Raw genomic sequence first — 23,136 nt, 5'->3', positions numbered from 1 at the left:
CCTATAGGAAGCCTTCACCAACCCTTATTAATTCCAGTGCCTTCCCTTAACTGTTAATTATTCATACTTTTCCTGTATATGCTTGCTCTATATGTGTCTGTCTGTGTATTTGTATTTTGTCTCCCCCATTAGATTGTTAGTTCCTTGAGGTCAGGGAGTATCTTTTGCTTCTTCTTGTATCCCCAGCACTTAGCACAGTACCTAGCGTATAGTAAGTACTTAATAAATATTTATTGAATCTAATTGAAAATTAATAACAGGTACATTTTCCACAACCTTATTCAGGAATAACACTGATTGTCTGTCTTTTCATTCTTTTACAGTTCAGGAAACCCCAGATATTGTATCCAGAATAACACAGTACATCGCAGGGGCTAACTGTTCCCATCAGTTACCAATTGCCGAAGCTATGTTGACATATAAACAAAAGAGGTAAAATCTGTTGTTAATCCTTATTCTAGAAATGACAGTGGGGTGAAAAAATGCAATACAGCATATGTAAATAAAATACAAAAACTTATCCAAAATAGTAAACTTCCTTTGGGTTGACTTTTTCCTTTGTAGAGCACTTTGAAGGGAATATGCCCTGAGTTAGGACTCACCTACCATCCAGGCACACAAATACATACATAGAGTGGTGTGTAAATTACTTGGGACAAAGCATAATAATTAAAATTTATTGACTTATGCAGGAAACCTTATAATTTTTTACATCTTTCAAAATGTTTCAATGTCATTTACTATAATGACTTGTTTTACATGATATGACGTTGAATTTAAAAGATTTTGACACATTAATTTTTTATCATGAAACCATCTATTGAATAGTAAGTGTCATTTTGACAATAGATATTTTTTTTCCCCAAATCTAACCTTGATTACATAGCTCATCAATTGGGTTTAAATTATGTAAGATCTGAAGTCATCAAATCATATTTATCTCCTCTTGAATTGATTTCCTCTTCTGTTCTTAACCTTTCATGACATGTGACATAGTCCAGAGTTGTCTTGCAATATTCCATCTCCATTTGGGAATTTCTGTAATTCTGGAACTAGTCTACTTCTCAATATAGCAGAATATTTACCAAAGTATCTAATTTCCGTAGTGAAAACAATACTTCCAGATGTATTGGAAGTTTAAAAAAAATTTTTTTTTTTGAGGTAAATTTTGCACTGTCTGATGAAGATATGCTGATCTTATAGGAACACTTAGATTTCTTCTAGGTGCATTATATCAATAAAAATTATTTTTTTCCAATCTTCAGTACCCCAGGGTTTATATTGCTTTGCTTGTGATGAGTATTTTTTCCTTATACTGATGATTAACAAATGTTTTTTAATCTAGTCCTCTTTATATCCTTCCAATTTCAAGGAGCCCTATGTTGCACTATAGAGAATCAATAACAATCCCTCTAGATACCAATTCCTTTGAAGGTCTTTGCTTTGTTTTCTGAGGATTAATTAGGCTGTTTCACACCAATAATTTTTCAATTATTGGTGTCATTTTTCATTTTTGCCTGCATTTTCTTTTGCATTTACTGATTCCTGAAAGGCTTGACCATCCCCATTCCAATAATTGTTTGAGAATCTCTAATAGTTGTTGAGAGGTACTGTTTAAGAACTAGAACTCTTGGACCATGTTGTTCTGGATATAGTATTTGGAGTTTTCTATGTTGCCATAGAATTTTTTAAAAAGAAAGAAAAAGAATCAAGATCTTTTCCTTGAAGTAACACCTTTTCATAAAAACAACAGAATTTTTAAAAAAACAACGGGGAACAATCGTATAATCCAGCTGTCAGTTGACAGAGAGCCAAACAAAAGTGGAAATACCAACTTAATTCAGTATTATCTAGTCAAAATCAGATGTTCTGAGTTAGCCTCGTGACAATAGAAGCAAGAGCATTTCTGTCACAAAATGTCAGTCAATAAGCATCCTATGTTTCAGACAGTGTGCTAAGATCTGGGGATACAAAGTAAGGTAAAAGAAAATCCCTGCTCTCAAAGAGCTCACTTTTTGATGAAACCATATAAAAATTATTGTTTGTCCTGAGCCTTTGCACACCATTGCACACATATTTTAGAGGAAAATTAGGAGCTACACAGATATGGAAAGGTAAAAATGCTTTGCTCCTTTATTTCTAGATTTCCCTTAGTAAATCAAGCTACCAAAAGGTCCTTGTAATTGAATTCAAATAATATTTTTTGAAAACCTAATACATACATAGACACACACAAACATACATATATACACATACATACACATATACATACACACACACATACATTTCAGAAAAGATGTTTGAGTGCCATTTTCATGATTGGAAAAATCCAAAAACCATATCAGAGCACATGATATCATATCAAAGACTAAGTTCTTTGGAATTTTTTTTTACTCTAAATAGAAATCAAAATAAAAGAAAAAAAGAGAGAAAAGTTTATCTTAGACATCTTTACTATATTCACAGGGCTGAATTGTAAGGTAAAAATCTTCTTTTTCTCTTCCTTTAATGACTGGACAAAGGTTTATATATTATCCCGAATTATATCTCGTTTTCCATCACTGCCTAGACAAATATAACAGAAATGTTCTATGAGAATTTGATGAAGGCTCTCTGTGGAATAAAAACCACCAAATTAGCCCAAGGGTCCTCCTCTTCCTCCAAGGGAACTCCCTTTCATTATGACTATAAATGGTAATTTCACCTCCCACGTATCATTAAAAAGTAAAGCCCTTCAGAGTAGTTCTACCACTTGTTCCCCAAACCCTCTTCTAGGAAAGAACTGTCCAAATCATCCTTGGGTGAAAGAATTCCTGTGAATTAAAGGGAGATGTAAACCATTTCTCTGATTTATGCAGAACCTTCTGAGAGAACAAAAACCTTAAGTACTAGGCAATCCCATACAGAGAACAGAATAAGGTAGTATTGCTGGGGGTCGTCAGCTGGGTCCATAGCCAAAAGTAGTCTATCTTAACCAAATAAGTCTTCCTAAAGGCTAGATGCAGTGAATGGCTAGAGTTGAGAGCCCTCCCCCTTTTTGGAATAGAGCTAATTTATCAAGGACACAGCCCCTAGGAAACAAGATGCCTTAGTACACCCAGTTTGGGGTGTGATGACAAAAGCCAGTGTCCACTTTGGCTTTCTATATTAGCAATATGGGAGATGGAAAATCCAGTGAAAGTAATGCTAATGTCAGGTCTTCAATCAAATTGGTATCTTGACTAGAACCAAAGGTACAAACAAGTCCATAAGGAATAATAATGTGTTCCGTAAAGGCCTTGCTAATAGTGGCTTCACTAGTATGATAGTGGGTCTGAAGCTTATTCTTCCAACCCTGCTCACAGTGGCAGGTTAGGTCTCCAGAGGATAGCTGGCTACTGCTCCCCTCATGTTTCTTGGAGTAACTTTGAGGGATGAAAGGATATTTTCTCTACTACCATGAACCTGCACCTGTGTGTTCTCCCATTAGTTATCAGTTGATAGCAACTCTACTTATATTTCCTTCTATATATAATGTAGCTTTCTACTGGATTACTTATAGAGTGATGAAACTGCCTCTCATCAAAGCATCTAGTTTGTCTTCAATGTGTATCTCAACTCATGATAGAGATGCTACCACTAACTACTGCTATTCTAAGAACACTTTTACTGTCACCAGTGGGAAGTCTCATCTTCAGACTTTTTGGATAGGGATGAAAAAGAGGTTCTTTCTCCTCCTCCTTCCCACCAAGTCAAATAAGCCTCTGATCTTTCTTTTTAGTCTGGATCTTCTCAACCAGTATATTTCCTTTTACCCCATGTCTCCCTTTTTTGAAAATAAGTTTTTAATGTCTTTTTTTACATTACCATAATTTTTCCTAGTATCCTGACCCTCTTCCTCACTTAGAGCCATCCTGTTTAACAAATAATATTTTAGTAGTGTTTTATTTTTCCCAATTATATATATATATAGACAATTTTTAGCATTCATTTTTACAAGATTTTGAGTTCCAGATTTTTCTTTCTCCCTTCTTCCTAAAATGGCAAGCAATTTGACATAAGTTATATGTGTGCAATCATGTAAAATATATTTCCATATTAGTCACAGTTGTGAAAGAAGAAACAGACCAAAAGGACAAAACCACAAACAAATAAAGTGAAAAAATATGCTTCAATCTGCATTCAGAGTTCATCAGTTCTTTATCTGGATATGGATAGCATCTTACATCATGAGTCCTTTGTAATTATCTTGAATCATTGTGTTGCTGAGAAGAGCTGAGTCATTCACAGTTGATCATCACACAATATTTTCCAGGTTTGTTCATTTTACTTTGCATCAATTCATGGAAGTCTTTTCAAAGTTTTTTCTGTTTTTTTTTAATCTGCCTATTCATCATTTCTTATTAGCCAATAGTATTCCATTATAGTCATATACTACATCTTGTTTAGCCATTCCCCAATTGATGGGCATCCTCTTAATGTTCAGTTTCTTGCCACCACAAAAAGAGCTGCTATAAATATTTTTGTACATGTGGGTCCTTTTCCCTTTTTTATGATCTCTTTAGGATAAAGACCTAGTACAACAGGTTTGCACAGTTTTGTTGCCCTTTGGACATAGTTCCAAATTGCTCTCCAGAATGATTGGATCAGTTCACAACTTCACCAACAGTGCATCAGTGTCCCAATTTTCTCATATCCTCTCCAACATTTATCATTTTGAGGTTTGGGCATATTAGTTAATCTGATAGGTGTGAGATGATACCTCAGTGTTATTTTAATTTGCATTTTTTTATTTTAGAATTTTATTTTTCCAAATTACATGTAAATACAAATTTTGACATCAGATTTTTTTTAAGATTTTTTGTTCCAAATTCTCTTCCTCGGGGGCAGCTAGATGGCGCAGTGGATAGAGCACCGGCCCTGGAGTCAGGAGTACCTGAGTTCAAATCTGGCCTCAGACACTTAACACTTACTAGCTGTGTGACCCTGGGCAAGTCACTTAACCCCAATTGCCTCACTAAAAAAAAAAACAACAACAACAACAACAAAAATTCTCTTCCTCCCCTCCCCCCCACCACAAGAACTCAAGCAATTTAATATAAGCTATGCATGAAAAGTTGTGCAAAACATTTCCACATTATCCAAGTTGTGAAAGAAAACAGATAAAGGAACTAACAAAAAATTATGCTTTAATCTGTGTTCAGACACCATTAGTTCTCTCTCTGTAGATGGACTGCATTTTTCATAAGACCTTCAAAGTTGTCTTGGTTCATTGCATTGATGAAAATAACCAAGTCATTCACAGCAGATCATTGCATTATTGCTGTTATTTTTGTATACAGTACATTTCACATTGCATCAGCTCATGTAGGTCTTTCTGGGTTTTTGTGATAGCATCCTGCTCATCATTCTTTTCATATAGAACTTTATATAGTACTTTTTGGAGAGATTTCTTTATAACAAATGAGGTTAATTCTTGCAACAATAGTAATAGATAACATTTATGTAGTACCTTATACCTGACAGAGAATTTTCTTCACAATAGCCCAGCAAAATAAATCCCATACGTTTTATCATCATGTTCATCAATCATCATCAATAAGTTCTCATCATCATCAATCAATCCCCATCTTCATCAATTAATCCTCATCATCAGTCAGTCCTCATCATCAACTAATCCTCATCAATTAATTCTCGTCTTCATCTAATCAATCAATCATCATCTTATATTACTCTTGCCTCTACTTCAAATTTTTTTCAAATTACTATTGTTAACTGTTTCCCTCTATCCTATTCCCTCCCCTATGATATTTACTCTGTTTTCTATCTTCTCTCACCCTACCCCTCCTCAAAAGGGATTTGCTTCTGACTGCCCCCTCCCCCAATCTGCCCTCCCTTCTTTTATCCCTCCCTCCTTATCCCCTTCCCTTCCTACTTTCCTGCAGGGTTAGATAGATTACTCCACCCAATGGAGTGTATATTTAATTCTCTCCTTGAGCCAACTCTGAGGAGATTAAGGTCTTTGAGCCATTCTGATGAGGAGTGGAGCAGTGAATAAGCTTATTCACTGCTCCACTCCTCCCTCATCTCGCCCCCATTCCATAAGCCCTTTCCTGCTTCTTTCATGTGGAATTTCACCCCATTCTACCTCTCCCCTTCACCTTCCCCCAGTGCAATCCTCTCTCACCCCTCAATTTTACCCTAAAGATGTCATCATGGGGCAGCTAGGTGACACAGTGGACAAAGTACCCACCCTGGACTCAGGAGGACCCAAGCCCAAATTCAGCCTCACACATAAGACAGTCACCCAATGTGCAATCCCAAGCATGTCACTCAACTCCTATCTCCTCACCAAAAAAAAAAAAAAAAAGATAAACAAAAAATATTTTACATATTATCATCCCTTCATAATTAATTCCCCCCTGTACCTTCTGTCTAAATTTATTCCTATCATCTGCCCTAATACTGAGAAAGCTCTTATGAGTTAGACATACCATCTTCCCATTTAGGAATGTAAACAGTTTAACCTTTTTTTTTTTTTTTTTTGCCGGGCAGTGGGGGTTAAGTAACTTGCCCAGGGTCACACAGCTAGTAAGTGTCAAGTGTCTGAGGCCGGATTTGAACTCAGGTCCTCCTGAATCCAGGGCTGGTGCTTTATCCACTACACCACCTAGCTGCCCCCTACAGTTTAACTTTTTAACATCCCTCTTGATCCTCTTGATTTCTTTTTCTTGTTTACCTTTTTATGCTTCTCTAGGGTCTTGTATTTGAAAGTCAAATTTGCCATTCAGTTCAGGTCTTTTCATCACAAATGCCTAAAAGTCCTCTTTTTCATTGAAGTCCTATTTTTTCCTCTGAAAGATTATACTCAGTTTTGCTCAGTAGGTGATTCTTGGTTGTAATCCCAGTTCCTTTGCCCTCTGGAATATCATATTCCATGCCCTTCAATCCTTTAATGTAAAAGCTGATAGATCTTGTGCTATCCTGACTGTGGCTCCATAGTGCTTGAATTGTTTCTTTATGGCTGCTTACAATATTTTCTCCTTGATCTGGGAGCTCTGGAATTTGGCTATAATGTTCCTGGAAGTTTTCCTTTGGGGATCTCTTTCAAGGGGTGATCAGTGGATTCTTTCAATTTTTATCTTACCTTCTGTTTCTAGAATATCAGGGCAATTTTCCCTGACAGTATCTTGAAAGATGATGTCTAAGCTCTTGTTTTGATCATGGTTTTCAGGTAGTCCAATAATTTTCAAATTATCTCTCCTGGATCTATTTTCTAGGTCAGCTGTTTTTCCAAGGAGATATTTCACATTGCCCTCTATTTTTTTATTCATTTGGATTTTTTTTTTATTGTGACTTGGTTTCTCATAAAGTTACTAGCTTCCATTTGTTCAATCCTAATTCTTAGACAGTTATTTTTGTCAGAGAGCTTTTGTACCTCCTTTTTCATTTAGCCAATTTGGCTTTTCAAACTTCCTTTAAGAATTTGGATGCTTGGGGCAGCTAGGTGGCACAGTGGATAGAGCACCGGCCCTGGATTCAGGAGGACCTGAGTTCAAATCCGGCCTCAGACACTTGACACTTACTAGCTATGTGACCCTGGGCAAGTAACTTGACCCCTATTGCCTTACCAAAAAAAATAATAATAATTTGGATGCTTGGTGCATATATGTTCAGTACTGATATTACTTCATTGTCTTTGGTACCTTTTAGTAAAGTGTAGTTCCCTTCCTTATCTCTTTTAACTAGATCTGGTTTTGCTTTTGCTTTGTCTGAGATCAGGATTGCTACCTCTGCTTTTTTTTTTTTATCTCAATTGAAGCATAACAGATTCTTCTCCACCTCCTTACCTTTACTGTGTGTGTCTCTCTGCTTCAAATATATTTCTAGTAAACTACATATTGTAGGATTCTAGTTTTTGAACCCCTTTACTATGTTTCCATTTTATGGAAGAGTTCATCCCATTCACATACACAATTGTGATTACTAATTGTGTATTTCCCTCCAACCTATTTTTCTTCCTGTTTATCCTCTCTCTTCATGCACCCTTTCCCTCCTCACCATTGTTTTGCTTCGGTCTACTGCTTCCCCCCGATCTATCCTCCCTTCTGTTAGTCCTCCCTCCTCCTTACTTAATCTTTTCCCCTCCTACTTCCCTGTTGGGTAAGATAGGATTAAACCTACTATTTCCTCTTTGAGCCAATTCTGATGAGAGTAAGGTTCAAGCAATGCCCATCACCCACCCTCTCATCTTTCCCTCCACTGTAATAGGTCTTTCCTGCCTCTTCATGTGAAATAATTTATCCCATTCTACTCCTTTCCATCTGTACCTAGTGTACTCCTCTTTCTCATCCCTTAATTCTTTTTTATGTTATTCCTTCAGATTCACCTTTTATACCCATATTCTCTGTCTATATTCCTTCTAGCTGCACTATTAGTGGTATAGTTCTTAAGAATTACAAGTATCATCTTCCCATGTAGGGATGTCAGTAATTTAGCTCTATTGAATCCCTTATGTTTTCTTTTTCCTTTTTTACCTTTTTATGCTTCTCTTGATTCTTGATATTGGAGATCAAATTTTTCTGTTGAGTTCTGCTCTTCTCTTTATGAAAACTTGAAATCCTTTCCCTTGAAGTATTATGCTCAATTTGGCCAGGTGGGTGATTCTTATTTGTAGTCTTAACTCCTTTGCCTTCGACAATATCATGTCCCATGACCTTGGATCCTTTAATGTTGCAACTTCTAAGTCCTATATAATCCTGATAGTGGCTCCTCTATTTTGAATTCTTTCTTTCTGGCCACTTGCCATAATTTTCCCTTTCCTGATAGTTCTGAAATTTGACTATAATGTTCTTTGGAGTCTTCATTTAGGGATCTCTTTCTTGTGGTAATTAGTAGATTCTTTCACTGCCTATTTTACCCTCTGGTTCAAGGAGATCAGGGCAGTTTTCCTTGATAATTTCTTGAAAGATGGCTGTCCAAGTCCTTCTTTTGATTATCGTTTTCAGGTCATCCAGTGATTCTTACATTATCTCTCCTGGCTCTGTTTTCGAGGTCACTTGTTTTTCCAATGAGTTATTTTACATTTTCTTCTGTTTTTTTTTTAATTTCTTTTGATTTTATTTGATTCTTATTGTCTTAAGTCATTAGCTTCCACTTATCTAATTCTAATTTTTAAGGAATTACATCCCTCAGTTAGCTTTTGTATCTCCTTTTCCATTTGGCCAATTCTACTTTTTAAGCAAGTGTTTTCTTTTTCCAGGCTGTTGACTCTTTTTTTCATAAATCTTGCATCACTCTCATTTCTTTTTCCAATTTTTCTTCTACCTCTCCTATTTGATTTTTAAACTCCCTTTTGAGCTCTTCTATGAGTTCTTTCTGGCCTTGAGACCACCTTCCATTTTGTTTTGGGGTTTTTTTGGGGGGGGGTTCCCATAGGTGTTTTGATATTGTTTTACTCTTATGAGTTTTTTCTTGATCTTTCCTATTACCATAACTTTCTATAGTCAGATTCTTTTTCTATTGTTTTTTGCTTATTTTTTCCAGCCTTTTTTCCTTACTTTTAAATTTGAGCTCTGCTTCTGGGGTGGAAGGGGCACTGTCCCAAGTTTCTTGTGCCAGGGGCTATAAGTCCTGGCTGTTTATTTGGTGCTGCACTGGTTACTGGTGCTGCCCTGTGGCCTTAGGCCCACAGGGAAAATCAGGACACTATTTAATTGTTGGTGAATTTGTAAACTGATCCAGCCCTTCTGGAGACCAATTTGGAATTATGCCCAAAGGGCTGTAAAACTGGCATACCCTTTAATCCAGCAATACCCCTGCTGGGTTTATATCCTAAAAACCTCCCAAAAAAGAGAAAAAAACCTATTTGTACAAAAATATTTCCAGCAGCTCTTTTTGTGGTGGCTAAGAATTAGAAATCAAAGGAATACCCATCAATTGGGGAAACAATGGCTAAACAAGCTGTGGCATATGATGGTAATGGAATATTATTGTGCTATAAGAAACGACAAGCAAGATGATTTCAGAAAGGCCTAAAAAGACTTGTATGAACTGATGTATAGTGAAGAGAGCAGATCCAACAGAACATTGTATACAGAGACATCAATATTATTTGATGAAGAACTGTGAATGAATTAATTATTCTCAACAATACTGTGATCCAAGACAATCCCAAAGGATTCTTGATGAAACATACTGTCTACCTCCAAAGAAAGAACTGCTATTGATGGAACACAGACTAAAGCATGCTATTTTTCACTTTCTTTCATTTTTTGCTTTTTTTTCAAGTTTTGTACAGAATGACTAATATGATAATGTTTTACATAGTTGCACATATATAGCCTATATCTGATTGCCTACCACCTCAAGGATGAGGAGGAGAGGGAGGAAAAGGGAGATAGAATTTGAAACTCAAAACTTTAAATACAAATGTTTATCATTTAAAAAGAAAAAAAATAAAAGAAATGGATTGGGAAGGGGATTGGGGGAGATCAGAGGGTGGAAGGTACTGCTTTATTGAAGGTGCTTGAAATGAAATTGCTTGAGCAGGTAGAAGGGTTAGCCTTCATAAGAGCTAAGGCTAATTAATCATGTGAGACAGGGGTGAAGGACATTATAATGGCAGAAGGCACATGAATGAAAAGATGAGGAACAGGGGAGAAAACACTTATGACAGCCTCAATTTTTTCTGCAAAATATGAAGTAAGCTGAGAGGTTGGGGAAGGGGGAGAAATTAGGGAAAGAGAAAAGATGAAAAGGTTTGGGAAAGCCACTATGGAGAATAGGATAGTGAGTTGATAAAGGAGGTATAATTAAGATCACTAGTGGGGCAGCTAGATGGCACAGTGGATAGAGCACCGGCCCTGGAGTCAGGAGTACCTGAGTTCAAATCCGGCCTCAGACACTTAATACTTACTAGCTGTGTGACCCTGGGCAAGTCACTTAACCCCCATTGCCTCACTAAAAAAAAAAAAAAAAGATCACTAGTAGCATTGAGGGTCTTGAGAATTGAGAGCAGCAGTTGAAGTGGTATAACTTTTTTTTTTTTAATAAAGCTAGGTGGCACCAGTAGATAGAGCACTGGGCTTAGAATGAGGAAGACTCATCTTCATGAGTTCAAATCCTGCCTTAGACACTCAGTAACTATGTGACCCTGGGTAAGTCATTTAACCATTTGCCTCAGTTCCTCATCTGTAAAGTGAGCTGGAGAAGGAAATGACAAACCACTCCAGTATCTTTGCCAAGAAAACCCCAAATGAGGTCTGACCAAGAGTCAGAAATAACTGAAGTAACTGAACAACAAACATAAATTTTGAGTGAATCCAGTCTCAATGGTTGTATGATTTTCTCCATCTATGTTCACCATTATCTGTATAGGAACAAAGGTAATGAATGGTGGACGTGATCCAAGGGTGAGGGGTATTTTCTGTTTTGGTTTGGTTTGGTTTTTGGTTTCATTTTGTAACAACACTGGTTATGCAGGTAGGCTTTTTCTTACACTAGGCTGACCTAGAACATCTGATCTTGAATAGATAAAACCAGATTGAGGTGGTTCCCTCACCCTTAACTTTATTCTCTCTCAGTTGAGTGCTAGATTATGTGCCATAAATATGTATTTTGTTACTAACTTTTGTTATATTTTTAATTCTATCTTTTTTAAAAAATAGATATATGCATACATCCAAAGATATATGCAGAAGTTTTAGCTCCTAAAGATAATGCAGCAGCTATTGGTGTGGGAAAGTCAACCTTTTTCAAGAGTCATTTAAGCCCACAAAGTACATTGAAAATGAAAAATGACATCAAGAATGACAAACTATTACTTTGAAATAAGTTAATTAATCCTCAGAAAACAAAACAAAGGCCTTCAGAGGAACTGACATCTGAAGGGGTTGTTATTGCATCCTCTATAATGTAGCATAGGCTTCTTGTAGTTGAAACTATATGGAGAAGACCAGTAAAAAAAGGAAGAAAGGAAGGATGGAAAGAAGGGAGGAAGGAAGGAAAGATGGACTTTAACCACAGCTAAACATTGCTATGAAAATAACACTTGTCACAAACAAGACAATATAGAAAGACTAGAGTACTGAAAAGGGGGGGGGAGGTAATTTTTACTAATGAAACTTATCTCTTCATTCAAGGCTGTACAAAAATTAAAATGTTTTCAAGATCGGGGTATCTTGATCAGATTGTAAAACATCCACCCCAAAAATGCTTTGAGAATTTTTTTTACATCCATTAGGTCTTCAAATCTTATTTCCTTTGAGGGAATTATAAACTTTGATAAATATTCTGATATACTAAGTAAAATAATTCTAGAATTATATTAATTCCTAAATGGAGATGGAAAACTGCAACACAGTCTTACATACACCATGTTATATGTCATGAAAAGTTTAAAAATGTACCCAAGGGGCAGCTAGGTGGCGCAGTGGATAAATCACCGGTCCTGGATTCAGGAGGACCTGAGTTCAAATCCGGCCTCACACACTTGACAGTTGCTAGCTGCGTGACCCTGGGCAAGTCACTAAACCCCTCATTGCCCTGCACCAAAAAGAAAAAAAGAAAAAAGAAATGTACCCAAGAGAAGGATATAAACATGCTAAGAACTCATATAATTTAAGAACTATTAAAAATTGTGGGCTATAATTAAGGCTAGATTTGAAAAAAGTTAAAGGTACACTTAATAGAGATATAATAAAAATGTAGTTTCATGATGAAGGATTGAAAAGTATGTCAAAATCTTGTGAATTCAGTTCCAAATTATGTAAAACAGGTAAAGTGAAAGGAGGACATATTACATGTTTTTTAAATGTTAAAGATGAAAAATTTGAATGTTTACTATATAAATCAATACATTTAATTAATTTCCTTTGTCCCAAATAATTCATACTACTTGATATGGTCCTGCCCTCGAAGAAACAACAGTCTAATCAAATGAATAAGATCTACTTACATATATGAAAATAATAACATCTAACATTTATATAGCACTTTAATGACACATCTTGTGTTATTTAATAATGAAAAGTTCATTAAATTTTATTGATAGGCTTATTTAAGGCTTGTTTTAAAGACAGACTACTAATTGCAGGGAAAGGTAGGTTAAGTCCCCTCTTAACTAGAATAATGAGAATGGCATGCCAGTGTGATATTTCCTGGTAATTCTGTTGCTTAAGGATTCTGATTTAAAGGACTTTTTTTAAAAGGTAGCGAAGAAACAGACTATATATTGTTTTTCAGTTGATGGGTTGTTTCCCCTGGTAAGTGTAATAACATGTGTTTTTTTTTTCTTTTGGTGGCTTTCTGAAAAGGAAAAAGAACTTTCATTTTGATTTTACCTTAAGGTATTAATCTTTCTAAATTCATTCTCCCTCCTCTTTTTTGTGCTTTCCCCAGGCTGGTCTTTTAAGTCTTGTTTAACAGTTTTTGCAGGTTGGGATACTTAATTTATACTTTGCATTCCAAATTGAATTTTTTGTCTTAGTGCTCCCAGTATTTTTGTCACAAAATAACTCTATATTTTATCTCCTTTCTAGAGTATACACTAATGGACACTTTGCTGTTAACCAATATCAAGCTTGTATGTGTAATATCACAGTAAGTTAGTTTGGGAAAGGTGCAAGAAATAGTTTTATGGATGATGTTATTATATATAAGAAATCAAAAGGAAAGATAACATAATTTTTGTCACCTTTAGTTGTACCTTCACAGAGCTGCTATGTAATTTGAAAAGCAAGACAGTTTGCCTTATTCCTGTCTCACATATTCTAAACCATAAAGAGCAGCTTACAAGAAGAGCAGTTTGTAAAAATTTTGAACACATTCCATTAGAAAAACAGGGGGATCTTTGGAATCCCAGAATTCAGACTTAATGCTGCTGGAATTTTGCAGTAAAATATCCTCTTGCCTTTACATCAAGCTCATTTGGGATCAGAAAAGAAAAAAAAATCTACTATTTTATTTTTCCCAGGAAGAAGGGAAGAGTTTGAGATTAGCTATAGTCTCCAAAGGTCAACCACAGATAAAACCTTGATACTGCTAATCTACAGTGACATCTAAGTATTTCTCTTAGGTGAGCTGGAAAGTTTTGATAGAATTATAGAGGGTAAAGTATGTGGCTCTTTTTGATTAATACATACATACATACATACATACATACATACATACATACATACATACATACATACATACATACATACATGGAATTCTATGTAATAACGATGCCCAATTTAATGGGGGGAGAAACATTTGCTACAATAGTAAAAAAGAGAGAGAATTAGACAATTCTGGTCTGGAGGATGAACTCCTAGAAGGCCTAAGGCATGGATTTAATAACTTTACTTACTTCCCTGGTTCTTAGTTATGGATGAAATTTAAAAGGCCTTTTATGTTTGTGCTGCTTTATTTGCTCTCCCTTGGTTTCTCTTGCATTCTGAAAGATGAATTAAGAATATTACCCTGTACCAATTTGTGATTTCTGTCAGATCTTTTCAGCCCAACCCAGAGAATTGCTCAGATGCCAGTACAGACTATGTTAATCTATAACTGTAATAAATTACGGTCTTTGTAGTGGGAAGATGGGAATGTTGAGATCTAACATTACCTATCAGAGTGAATATCCACATTGTAAACTTCGCATTATAAAAATAATCTTCATCAGCAAAGAATTTTTCTAACTGTAGCTTATGAAAACATTCTCTGTTCTCTGAGCTGAGATGCCTTTTAGAATAAGATTGCTGGGGGGGCAGGGTGCAGCTAGGTGGCACAGCCCTGGAGTCAGGAGGACCTGAGTTCAAATCCAGCCTCAGACAGGACACTTACTAGCTGTGTGACCTTGGGCAAGTCACTTAATCCTCATTGCCCCACCCCCAATGAATGAGATTGCCATTTTATCCTCAATTAGGGTTGATTGTGCTTGCCTAGAGAATAAGAAAAGCTCCTCACTTGAATCACAATAATGGATAAGTCCCCTTCTTCCTGCTTTATTTCCTTAGTTGTTTGTTGTTGTTTTTTTCCTAAATAATTGAGGATTGTTCTAAAGTTGAAAGTTTGTTTTACTCTTACTTTGGCATAATATGCCATTCCCCAAGTGGCTGGCATATTTGAAAATGTGATGTAACTCTCAAGTCTAAGAAGAAAGAATAGCAGATTTAACCTAATTTTTTCCATTCAGCATTCTTGCCTCCACAATTCTCAGGTCATTGATTTTTTTTTTTTTAAAAGAGCTATGTATTCTGGGAAAAGAGCTACTTCCTGGAAGTTGCTTTTCTTTTATAATTTAAATAATGTAAAGTAGAGAAACAACTTTGGTATCCCTACATTTGCTCTGATAAACAAGCCTTTATTGCCTTGGGGAAAAGACCAGTCATGGTGTGCACCTATCCACACCCTCCTGGAGTTTTGTACTGACCAAAACTATATAGACCTTTTTTCAACCCATTTTTAAATCAAGATTGATAACCACATCTGACCTGTATTATTTTGTCTCCTCTCTCTTTGTTTGGTATGACAAGAGGCTTGAAGCACGTCCTGCTTGTGAACATGCTGTGCATCATGTGGAAGCTTTTTCTTAGTGTTTCTTGCTAAGTTTGACTCCAAAAATATTATTCCAAAGGGAGAGGATTGTGCTTTAGGGAGAAAAATAAGTGAATGTATTTCCCCTCTCTGTCTCTCCTGTTTTACACTGGGTGACACATTGTGATGAGTGGAAGGCTTTATAGTTATTGAGTCACATCATTCTCAAATACTGGCCTAGTAGGTAGCCCTGAGATGCATGAACAGGAAGAAAAGCTCACTGATGTTAATAAAATGTGCCATTTCGTTGCACATTCTTAGATTTTGACATGCAAGGTGTTATCCCCCTCTTATCAGAAAACACCCTTATTTTTCTGTCCCTCTAGCTTGATCCATCCATATAAACAAATTAATCTCAAAAAACATTTAAACCAAGGCCTCTCCCCAGAAGACAGTGGGAAGAGAAAAACAAGCTCCTCATCTGAAAATAGATGCTTCCTTCTTTGAGAAGAAAAACTAATTATGACATTTGTACTGAGTTGCCAATGTTAAGAGTGTGATTAACAAATATGGCAGTTCTTTCACTGTTTCAGGAATTTGCACGTACACAACTTTAATGCTTTCGTGAGCATTGTTTTGTTTTTGTGTCCTCATAGAATGAGAGAATATTACAACAATTAAAAACCAAACCAACTTCTGTGCATTCCTCTCAAAAGTGTTTAGTCCTCCCCATGAGACATTTAAGTGGTTCATTCTTTTTCCAAATGTCCAGTGTGCTTCACAGAACACAGAAACCTACTTAAAAAAAAAAAATTCAAGAAGGAAGAAATAATGTTCTGTATTGATAATGTCCTGTTACATATTTGCTAGATTTTAAAGCTAATACAGTAAAGTTCTCATCACCTGGGTACCGAATATTTGGGGAGAGAGGTGTCTATTAGAGATTAATTAGTAAGTGGTTGTCTTAGAAAAGGTAGGGAATATAATGGTACTTGCCTAATACTCAGCTCTTTCTCATTTCACAAATGCCATCTCATAAGCCTATAGGAAATAAGTAAATAGACCAGGATAACCAATACTTTTTCTACAAGTGCTCAAGAAACACAGAGAGACTTGTCTCCTGGATTTCCCATCTAGTAAGCACAAACAATCCCTTCCTCTTAAGAGAGGAAGTCATCACAAATTTCCTCAGATCTATGATCTCATGTTTGTGAGTACTGCCTCCTCCAGCAGTACAGATAGAAATTCATAAATGCCCTCTCATCCTGTACAACTGAAAAAAAATGAACTACATCCTCTTCTACCCATCTGTCTCCATCACTGTAAAGGTGGAAGGGAGCTACAGAGGATTGAAAGTCATTTTTATTTTTCTTTGTTTCTTGGGTTTCTGTTGCCAAAGAATTAGTAGTCAAGTGGCCAGCCTACTGATGGTGAGCCTTTCCGTTCCTAGATAGGCTGGCCTGTGGAAATCAGTTATAGTCTGTTGTGAGGACCAAACCATAGCCTTTTAATCTTGGTAAAATCTGCCAGAATTTGTTTTCTATCAGAGTAGTCTTTAAGAACCCAGGATCTCCTTCTCACCACAATGAAGCATAGGAATAGAATTTGGTGGAGGTGACCCTTAGTTCACAAAGGCTGTGCCTGCAGAATGCAAGTTTAGACAAGGTCTACTATGCTATCAAATCTGAGTATGGTCTCATTCATTGATAAATTATCTGTTTCCCAAGGATCAACCTCACTAATTATAGAGAAGCTTATCACCAGTAGACTGACCCATTGGGCAATTAATTCTTTGGCTAGGGAACAAATAAAAATATTAAAGGGCTTCACCAAACTATTGTTTATATTATCACCATACCATCTTACTTGGAAAACCTAATTTGGTTTAGCCTGAAGAAATATAGACAAGATTACAGATAATTTTTGAGCTTCTTTCTTCATAAAGAAAAAGGCATTACCCAGTCTGTTTAGAATTTTGGGAGGTATAGAGTCTCCATGTCTAAATGACCTTATCAGTCATGTCACTGAAAGCACTGGATTAGGGATAAGACGTGGATCTGTAATTTCACTGGTAGAGAAGACTACTAAGTGAGAAAATGCTCTCTATCAATTCAAATGGCCACCTTCTCTGCAAATTATATTATTAAAGAGTTGCCTAGAGCACTGAGAAGTTCACACAAACATTATATATTCAGAGCTGGGACATGAACTCAGATCTTCTTGACTCCAAGGCCAATTTTTAACACTGTGTCACTTCTGTCACCCACTGTAATTCAGTATCCTTCATTATAGCTCCTGGATGTTGTCTGCATGAACCTTGAGGTGCAGCTTAGCTTGGCTTTTGAAATTTGAACAGCTTCCCTCACATTGAGGTGTATTCTCCATATTTCATATTCACCATAATGTATATGTTATTGTTGTTCTTTTTTCTGTGCCTTACTCAGGAGAAAAGTCTTATAAAGAAAATGTTACTGCTGCAATAATCCATACTATGAATTGAATTCATATTAGTTTCCACTGCATGCGATACCAGTTGGAGAGATGGAGGAGTGGGGAGGAAGTGGTGGTTCAGAGGCAATATGACCTTAGGATATTTGACATATTCTAACATTAATTCTTGTCTTTGGAATACTCAACACATGCAAATATGATCACCGGGCATTTGTATCTGTGCCAAGCATCTAGAAACTACTATTGACGTTTTTCTGTAGTTACCAAATATGACAGTTGCTGAAGTAGAAAGTTCATTGTTTAAAATCCAAGCTGATGTGTAATGGTGTAAAAACAAAAATTAAAAGTATCAATATCTTCCCCACCTTATCCAAAAGCAGGTGGGAAACAAGCAGATAAATGAAATGGAGAGAATGTGAGTTGTTTAGATATTTCATCCAAAGCTGTTTTTTTTTTCCCTTTGTTATAATAATAAGCTTTTATATACTTCTTTGGTTAATGTCTCGTTTTAAAAATTGCATATTTTTACTTTACAGTCTGAGGGTACATTGTCTAAGTTTATTTTGGAGTTTTGTTCTCACTAAACTCTAATGACGGTGTTAAAAATACTGTATTTATCCTCTTATAATGCTTCATCATGATATGGAAATGACCTTTGATAGTATTGTGGTGACCTTTGTTTCATTTTTTTGTTCTTGTTTTTTAATGTAATTCCAAAAGAGCTCAGTCATACTGAGCTAGAAGACCTTTGAGTGTAGGCTTAGTGTTTGTCATCTAAAGACCAGTATAGCTAAAGTCAGAGATTACCACCACAAGATGATATATTTCTTTTGCTACAGCACTTCATGAAAAGAACCTTTAGGCATTTACAGTCTGAGAAGAAAAACCATACCAATGAAACGATAGAACTTTTGAATTAAGGATTTGACATTTCAAATTAAATAAAAAGTGACCTTTATAGACAAGATAAATAATGTAGGACATTATAATGCTTAATGGTTGTTTTTTAAAATTTTTCCTGGGGATTTTTAAAGTAGCTAGCAATTATCAGATTTCCCTGAGTGAAACCATTCACACTTTCCAGAAAGAACTCTTCATCAAGAAAGGCTAAAATCTGAGTCATACAATAAAGTCTCCCAATGTACTACCCTATTGTCCAAGTTCAGCAACAAGGATACTCAAAGGAGCAATCCTTTGTCTTGAATTCTTTACTGTATGAGGACACCCCACTATGTAACTATGTATATAGGTTGCCAGTAAAAATTCTTTTAGCATACCAAAGTAGATTCAGAATCCTTATTATCTTAGACCACTTAACTGCTGAAATCATTAACTTTAAGGTAAAGTTACAAATAAAATTATTGTAAATAATAGAAATGACATTTTCAAATAATTGGCATTGCAAATGATGAACTTATTAAAATTAGCTAGGCAAATTTTGTTTCAAATTAGCTACCCTTTGAGGGCTTATTATTTCTGCACATAGCCTTAAAATTTTTTTTTAATGTCTTTTGGTAACATTTCACATTGTCTTTCAAATGAGAGGTGCTCTACTTTGGAAGACCTTGCTCTTATTTTTAGCACAGTCCTTTGCACAGGTTATTGAGCAGGAAGGAATATTCATGGATTTTAATTAACCTTTCCTGAAGATATAGGAAAAGAACATAGATATCTTGCTATTGGTATTCTTCATCATTGAATGGCTAGAGATTTGCAGGTAGAATCTATAGCTTATCATGATAGTAATTACTGCCTAATTTGAGAGCAGAAGTCATCTGTTGGTTAGGGCATATAATGTGAGGAAGGTTTTGGCTGTCATAATTAACATCTTCCAAATCTTCATTATCGCATGGAGTGAGTCTGTTTTCTCAGATGTTCTGCCAGCATAACCAAAGCTCTGATCAGTCATTTTAAATTGGAATGGCTTCCGGAATAGGCACAGTGTAGGGTAGGAAATCACAAATCCTTGAAAGGAATCTCAAAATCATATATGTCATCACAGAATCAGGAAATTCTAGAATTGGAAGGAACATAAGCTATCATCTTGTTCAATCCATGATCAAAAGAACTCTTTTCTGTAATATGCCCAGCAAGTAGTTATTCAGCTTCTTTCTTGACAACCAACGAAAGTTAACTCACTAACTTCCTGAAAGACCTCATTCTACTTTTAGATGTTTTTACTGGATAGGAGGTTTTTTCCCTGAAATCAAAAATAAATTTTCTTTTGATAGCTTCCAACTACTGTTCTTGGTCCTACCATTTGGAGTCAAAAAGAACAAAGCCAAAAAAGAAGTCTAATCCCTCTTCTACTTGAGAATCCTTCAAATATTTAATGATAGCGATCATATTCTCCTTAAGTCTGCTCTTCGAGCTGAATGTCCCCAATTCCTTCAGCCAGTTTTCATATAGAATGAACTTAGGGCCCTTCACCTGCCTGGATGCCCTCTTACTATTCTCGAGCTTATCACCAGTTTTCCCTAAGACCTTCTTCCACCATTTGAAAGATAACATCATTTGGGCAAGAAAAGAAACTACTAGCTATTCTCATTCTGTTTAAAAAAAAAAAATTATCTGCTAGTTCCAAAGGACTCATGATGGAAAATGCGCTCCAAATCCAGAAAAAAGAACTGTAGAATCTAGATGCAGGTTGAACCATACTATTTTTACTTTTTTTGTTTTTCTTTTTTGAGGTTTTTCCCTTTTGTTCTGATTCTTCTTTCACAGCATGACTAAAGCAGAAATATGTTTAATGTGATTGTAATGTGGGATGGATTTATAGTCAAATTGATCATGAGTCCCACAAGAATTACAAGACTCAGTGACTCAGTTTCCCAAGTTTTATTGCAGTACTGTGAGTAAACACAGGGAGAGAACCAGAAAAGTGTAAGTATCTCTCAAAGAGGGAAAGAAGAAAAGAGTTATATTTATAGTACAGATAAATTGATTACCAATCTTATTATAATAATCTACACCTTAGGGAGGTACAGGGGAGGGCTTATCCTAATTTGAAGTTCCTGGGGGCTTGAGCCAACCCCCAAGGCAGGTACCTTTTTCCGTGGAGGTGTGTTTTATCAGTTTGAATTTCTATACCCTGTATAAGGGGCTAAAATTCTAGCTAGTCTGTCTAAAATATCTAATGAGTGGTCACCAGTAAATTATAAGCTTTAGCAAGAGTTACACTTTTAAGCATTTATTAAGGAGAATAAGAATTTGGTGAAGAGAGAGAGAAAGGCCTAGATACATCTATCAAAGGGAGAGCACATCTTTAGCTCCGCTCTCCACCAGAGTCCTCACAAAAGAGCAAGAGCGCCAGCCTCACCCCATCTTCCTCCCACGTGCAAACATCACTTCCTGACGCCAAAGAAAAGCCACATGTCTTGCCCTCAGGTGCCTTCTCCTCATGGCGGAGCTTTCCTACAGTAAGTCTCCAGCAGGTGGCATCATTCCAATCTTTACAGTTCTCCCCTTTGTTTCTTCAAGAAACGCAGGGTGTTTCCATGATGAAACAGTCAAAAATAACAGAATATAATACCCTATGCTAACAAACAATATGTTAATAACAATATAGAAAAAGGAGAAAGAGGAAATTTTGTCCAGAGGGGCAGTCCCTCATGAACCGGCGCTTTGACACTGGCCTGCAGAGGGAGGGCCTCTGCAGAGAATACATATTACAAGTGGTGTACATAACAAGAGAAGGGAATAAAAATCAACAAAACAAAACTGTTCATTTAAAGTCTTTGAAAGTCTTTTCTCAGTTGTCCTCTGGGTGTAGTCATGGAATGGAAGTCTTTTCAGGGGTTGATGTGTGGATGCTGGTAATCAGACAGGAAAATTTCCTACAAAATTGAGCTTTAACACAACTTTAAAATAGCTTGGTGAATAATCAAATCAAACAATGAAAGTTCTTAAAAACATGTCTGAGGGGGGCAGCTAGGTGGCGCAGTGGATAGAGCACTGGCCCTGGAGTCAGGAGTACCTGAGTTCAAATCGGACCTCACACACTTAACACTTACTAGCTGTGTGACCCTGGGCAAGTCACTTAACCCCAATTGCCTCACTAAAAAAAAAGAAAAACAACCCGTCTAAGGGAATTTAGAATATTAGTTGTTACACATGAAACATATAATAAAACAAAAATTGAAACATTCTCTAAAACTTAATATTACCACAGTCCCCCCTGTGGAGGGTAAATTGAGAAGACAATTGCTGCAATATTGATGTAAAAAAATTTTTTATCTTTGTTTCATCACTTTTTGCATCATCTGCCTAATTATCCTCTTGCCATTATGAGAAATTAAAGAATCTAATATAATACAGATGTCAAGGCCAAATCCAACACTGTATTTATCATGACACCTGAGATAATTATGGGGCTTACCATAAAAGAACAGAGAAATGATAGGATATGAGCATTCCCACACTTGAGCAATAGATACTGCCCATGCAGTATGCCAGACTTAAAATAGGTGGATGGGATATACGTCCATGCCACCAAACATATTGGAGGAAACTGAGTCAGACTTAATCAGATGCACAGGATTGAGATGTCCATGGCATCAGGCATATAGGAGGGGGCATAGAAGTCAGGTGTAGAATGAGATGGGTGGGATGAAAACTTCTAGCAATCTGTACAATATTGTGGGGAAAAATTAAACCAAGAGAAACCAACCTCAACATTTCTCAAAAGCCATTCCCTTGGCTGTACCTTGACTTCATGCATGTCTCCCCTTGTGACAGTTCAATGTCTGCTCTTGCATGCATTCCTCCTGTGATTGGATAGCATCTTGGCCACCTGGCATTTGATAACTCAGAATGAAGGCAATTAATGTCTTAAATGATAAGTTCCCTTAATACAAGTCTCATATGTATTTAAAAATTGAGGGTAATAATGATCACAATAAATGTGAATGTACCTTGACTCAGAATATACAATTATGCAATAATTTCAAATAATAACCTTTTTTTTTACTAAGTATACAATTACTTTTGTGAAAAATCAGAACATATTTAAATACAAGTTAAAACACAACACAATCTTAAAGAAAAGGTTTTTTTGAAAAAAGAAAACTTTTACAAATGTTCCCCTCTTTTTTTGAATATCCTTATCAAAAATAATACTTCTAATCATCAACACTGTGTGTTGATCAACTGTGATAGACTAGATTCTTCTCACCAATCCAATGGTAC

General features: G+C 36.1%; 1 protein-coding gene across 7 annotated transcripts in view; it reads left to right on the top strand.

Moving 5' to 3' along the window:
* Positions 1-23,136, top strand: part of PACS2 (phosphofurin acidic cluster sorting protein 2) — a 298,609-nt gene that overhangs the window by 248,560 nt on the left and 26,913 nt on the right. For 4 of the 7 annotated variants that reach the window (XM_043985954.1, XM_043985953.1, XM_043985952.1 and 1 more), the window contains exons 18-19: positions 324-432; positions 13,296-13,328. In XM_043985954.1, coding sequence (XP_043841889.1) covers positions 324-432; positions 13,296-13,328 — 142 coding nt within the window. The remainder of the gene's footprint in view (positions 1-323; positions 433-13,295; positions 13,329-23,136) is intronic. The other 3 variants (XM_043985957.1, XM_043985956.1, XM_043985955.1) reach the window with 1 other exon arrangement.

This window comes from Dromiciops gliroides, chromosome 2, assembly GCF_019393635.1.
Source record: "Dromiciops gliroides isolate mDroGli1 chromosome 2, mDroGli1.pri, whole genome shotgun sequence".
Taxonomy (NCBI): domain Eukaryota; kingdom Metazoa; phylum Chordata; class Mammalia; order Microbiotheria; family Microbiotheriidae; genus Dromiciops; species Dromiciops gliroides.
This window is presented reverse-complemented; position numbering and strand designations above follow the sequence as displayed.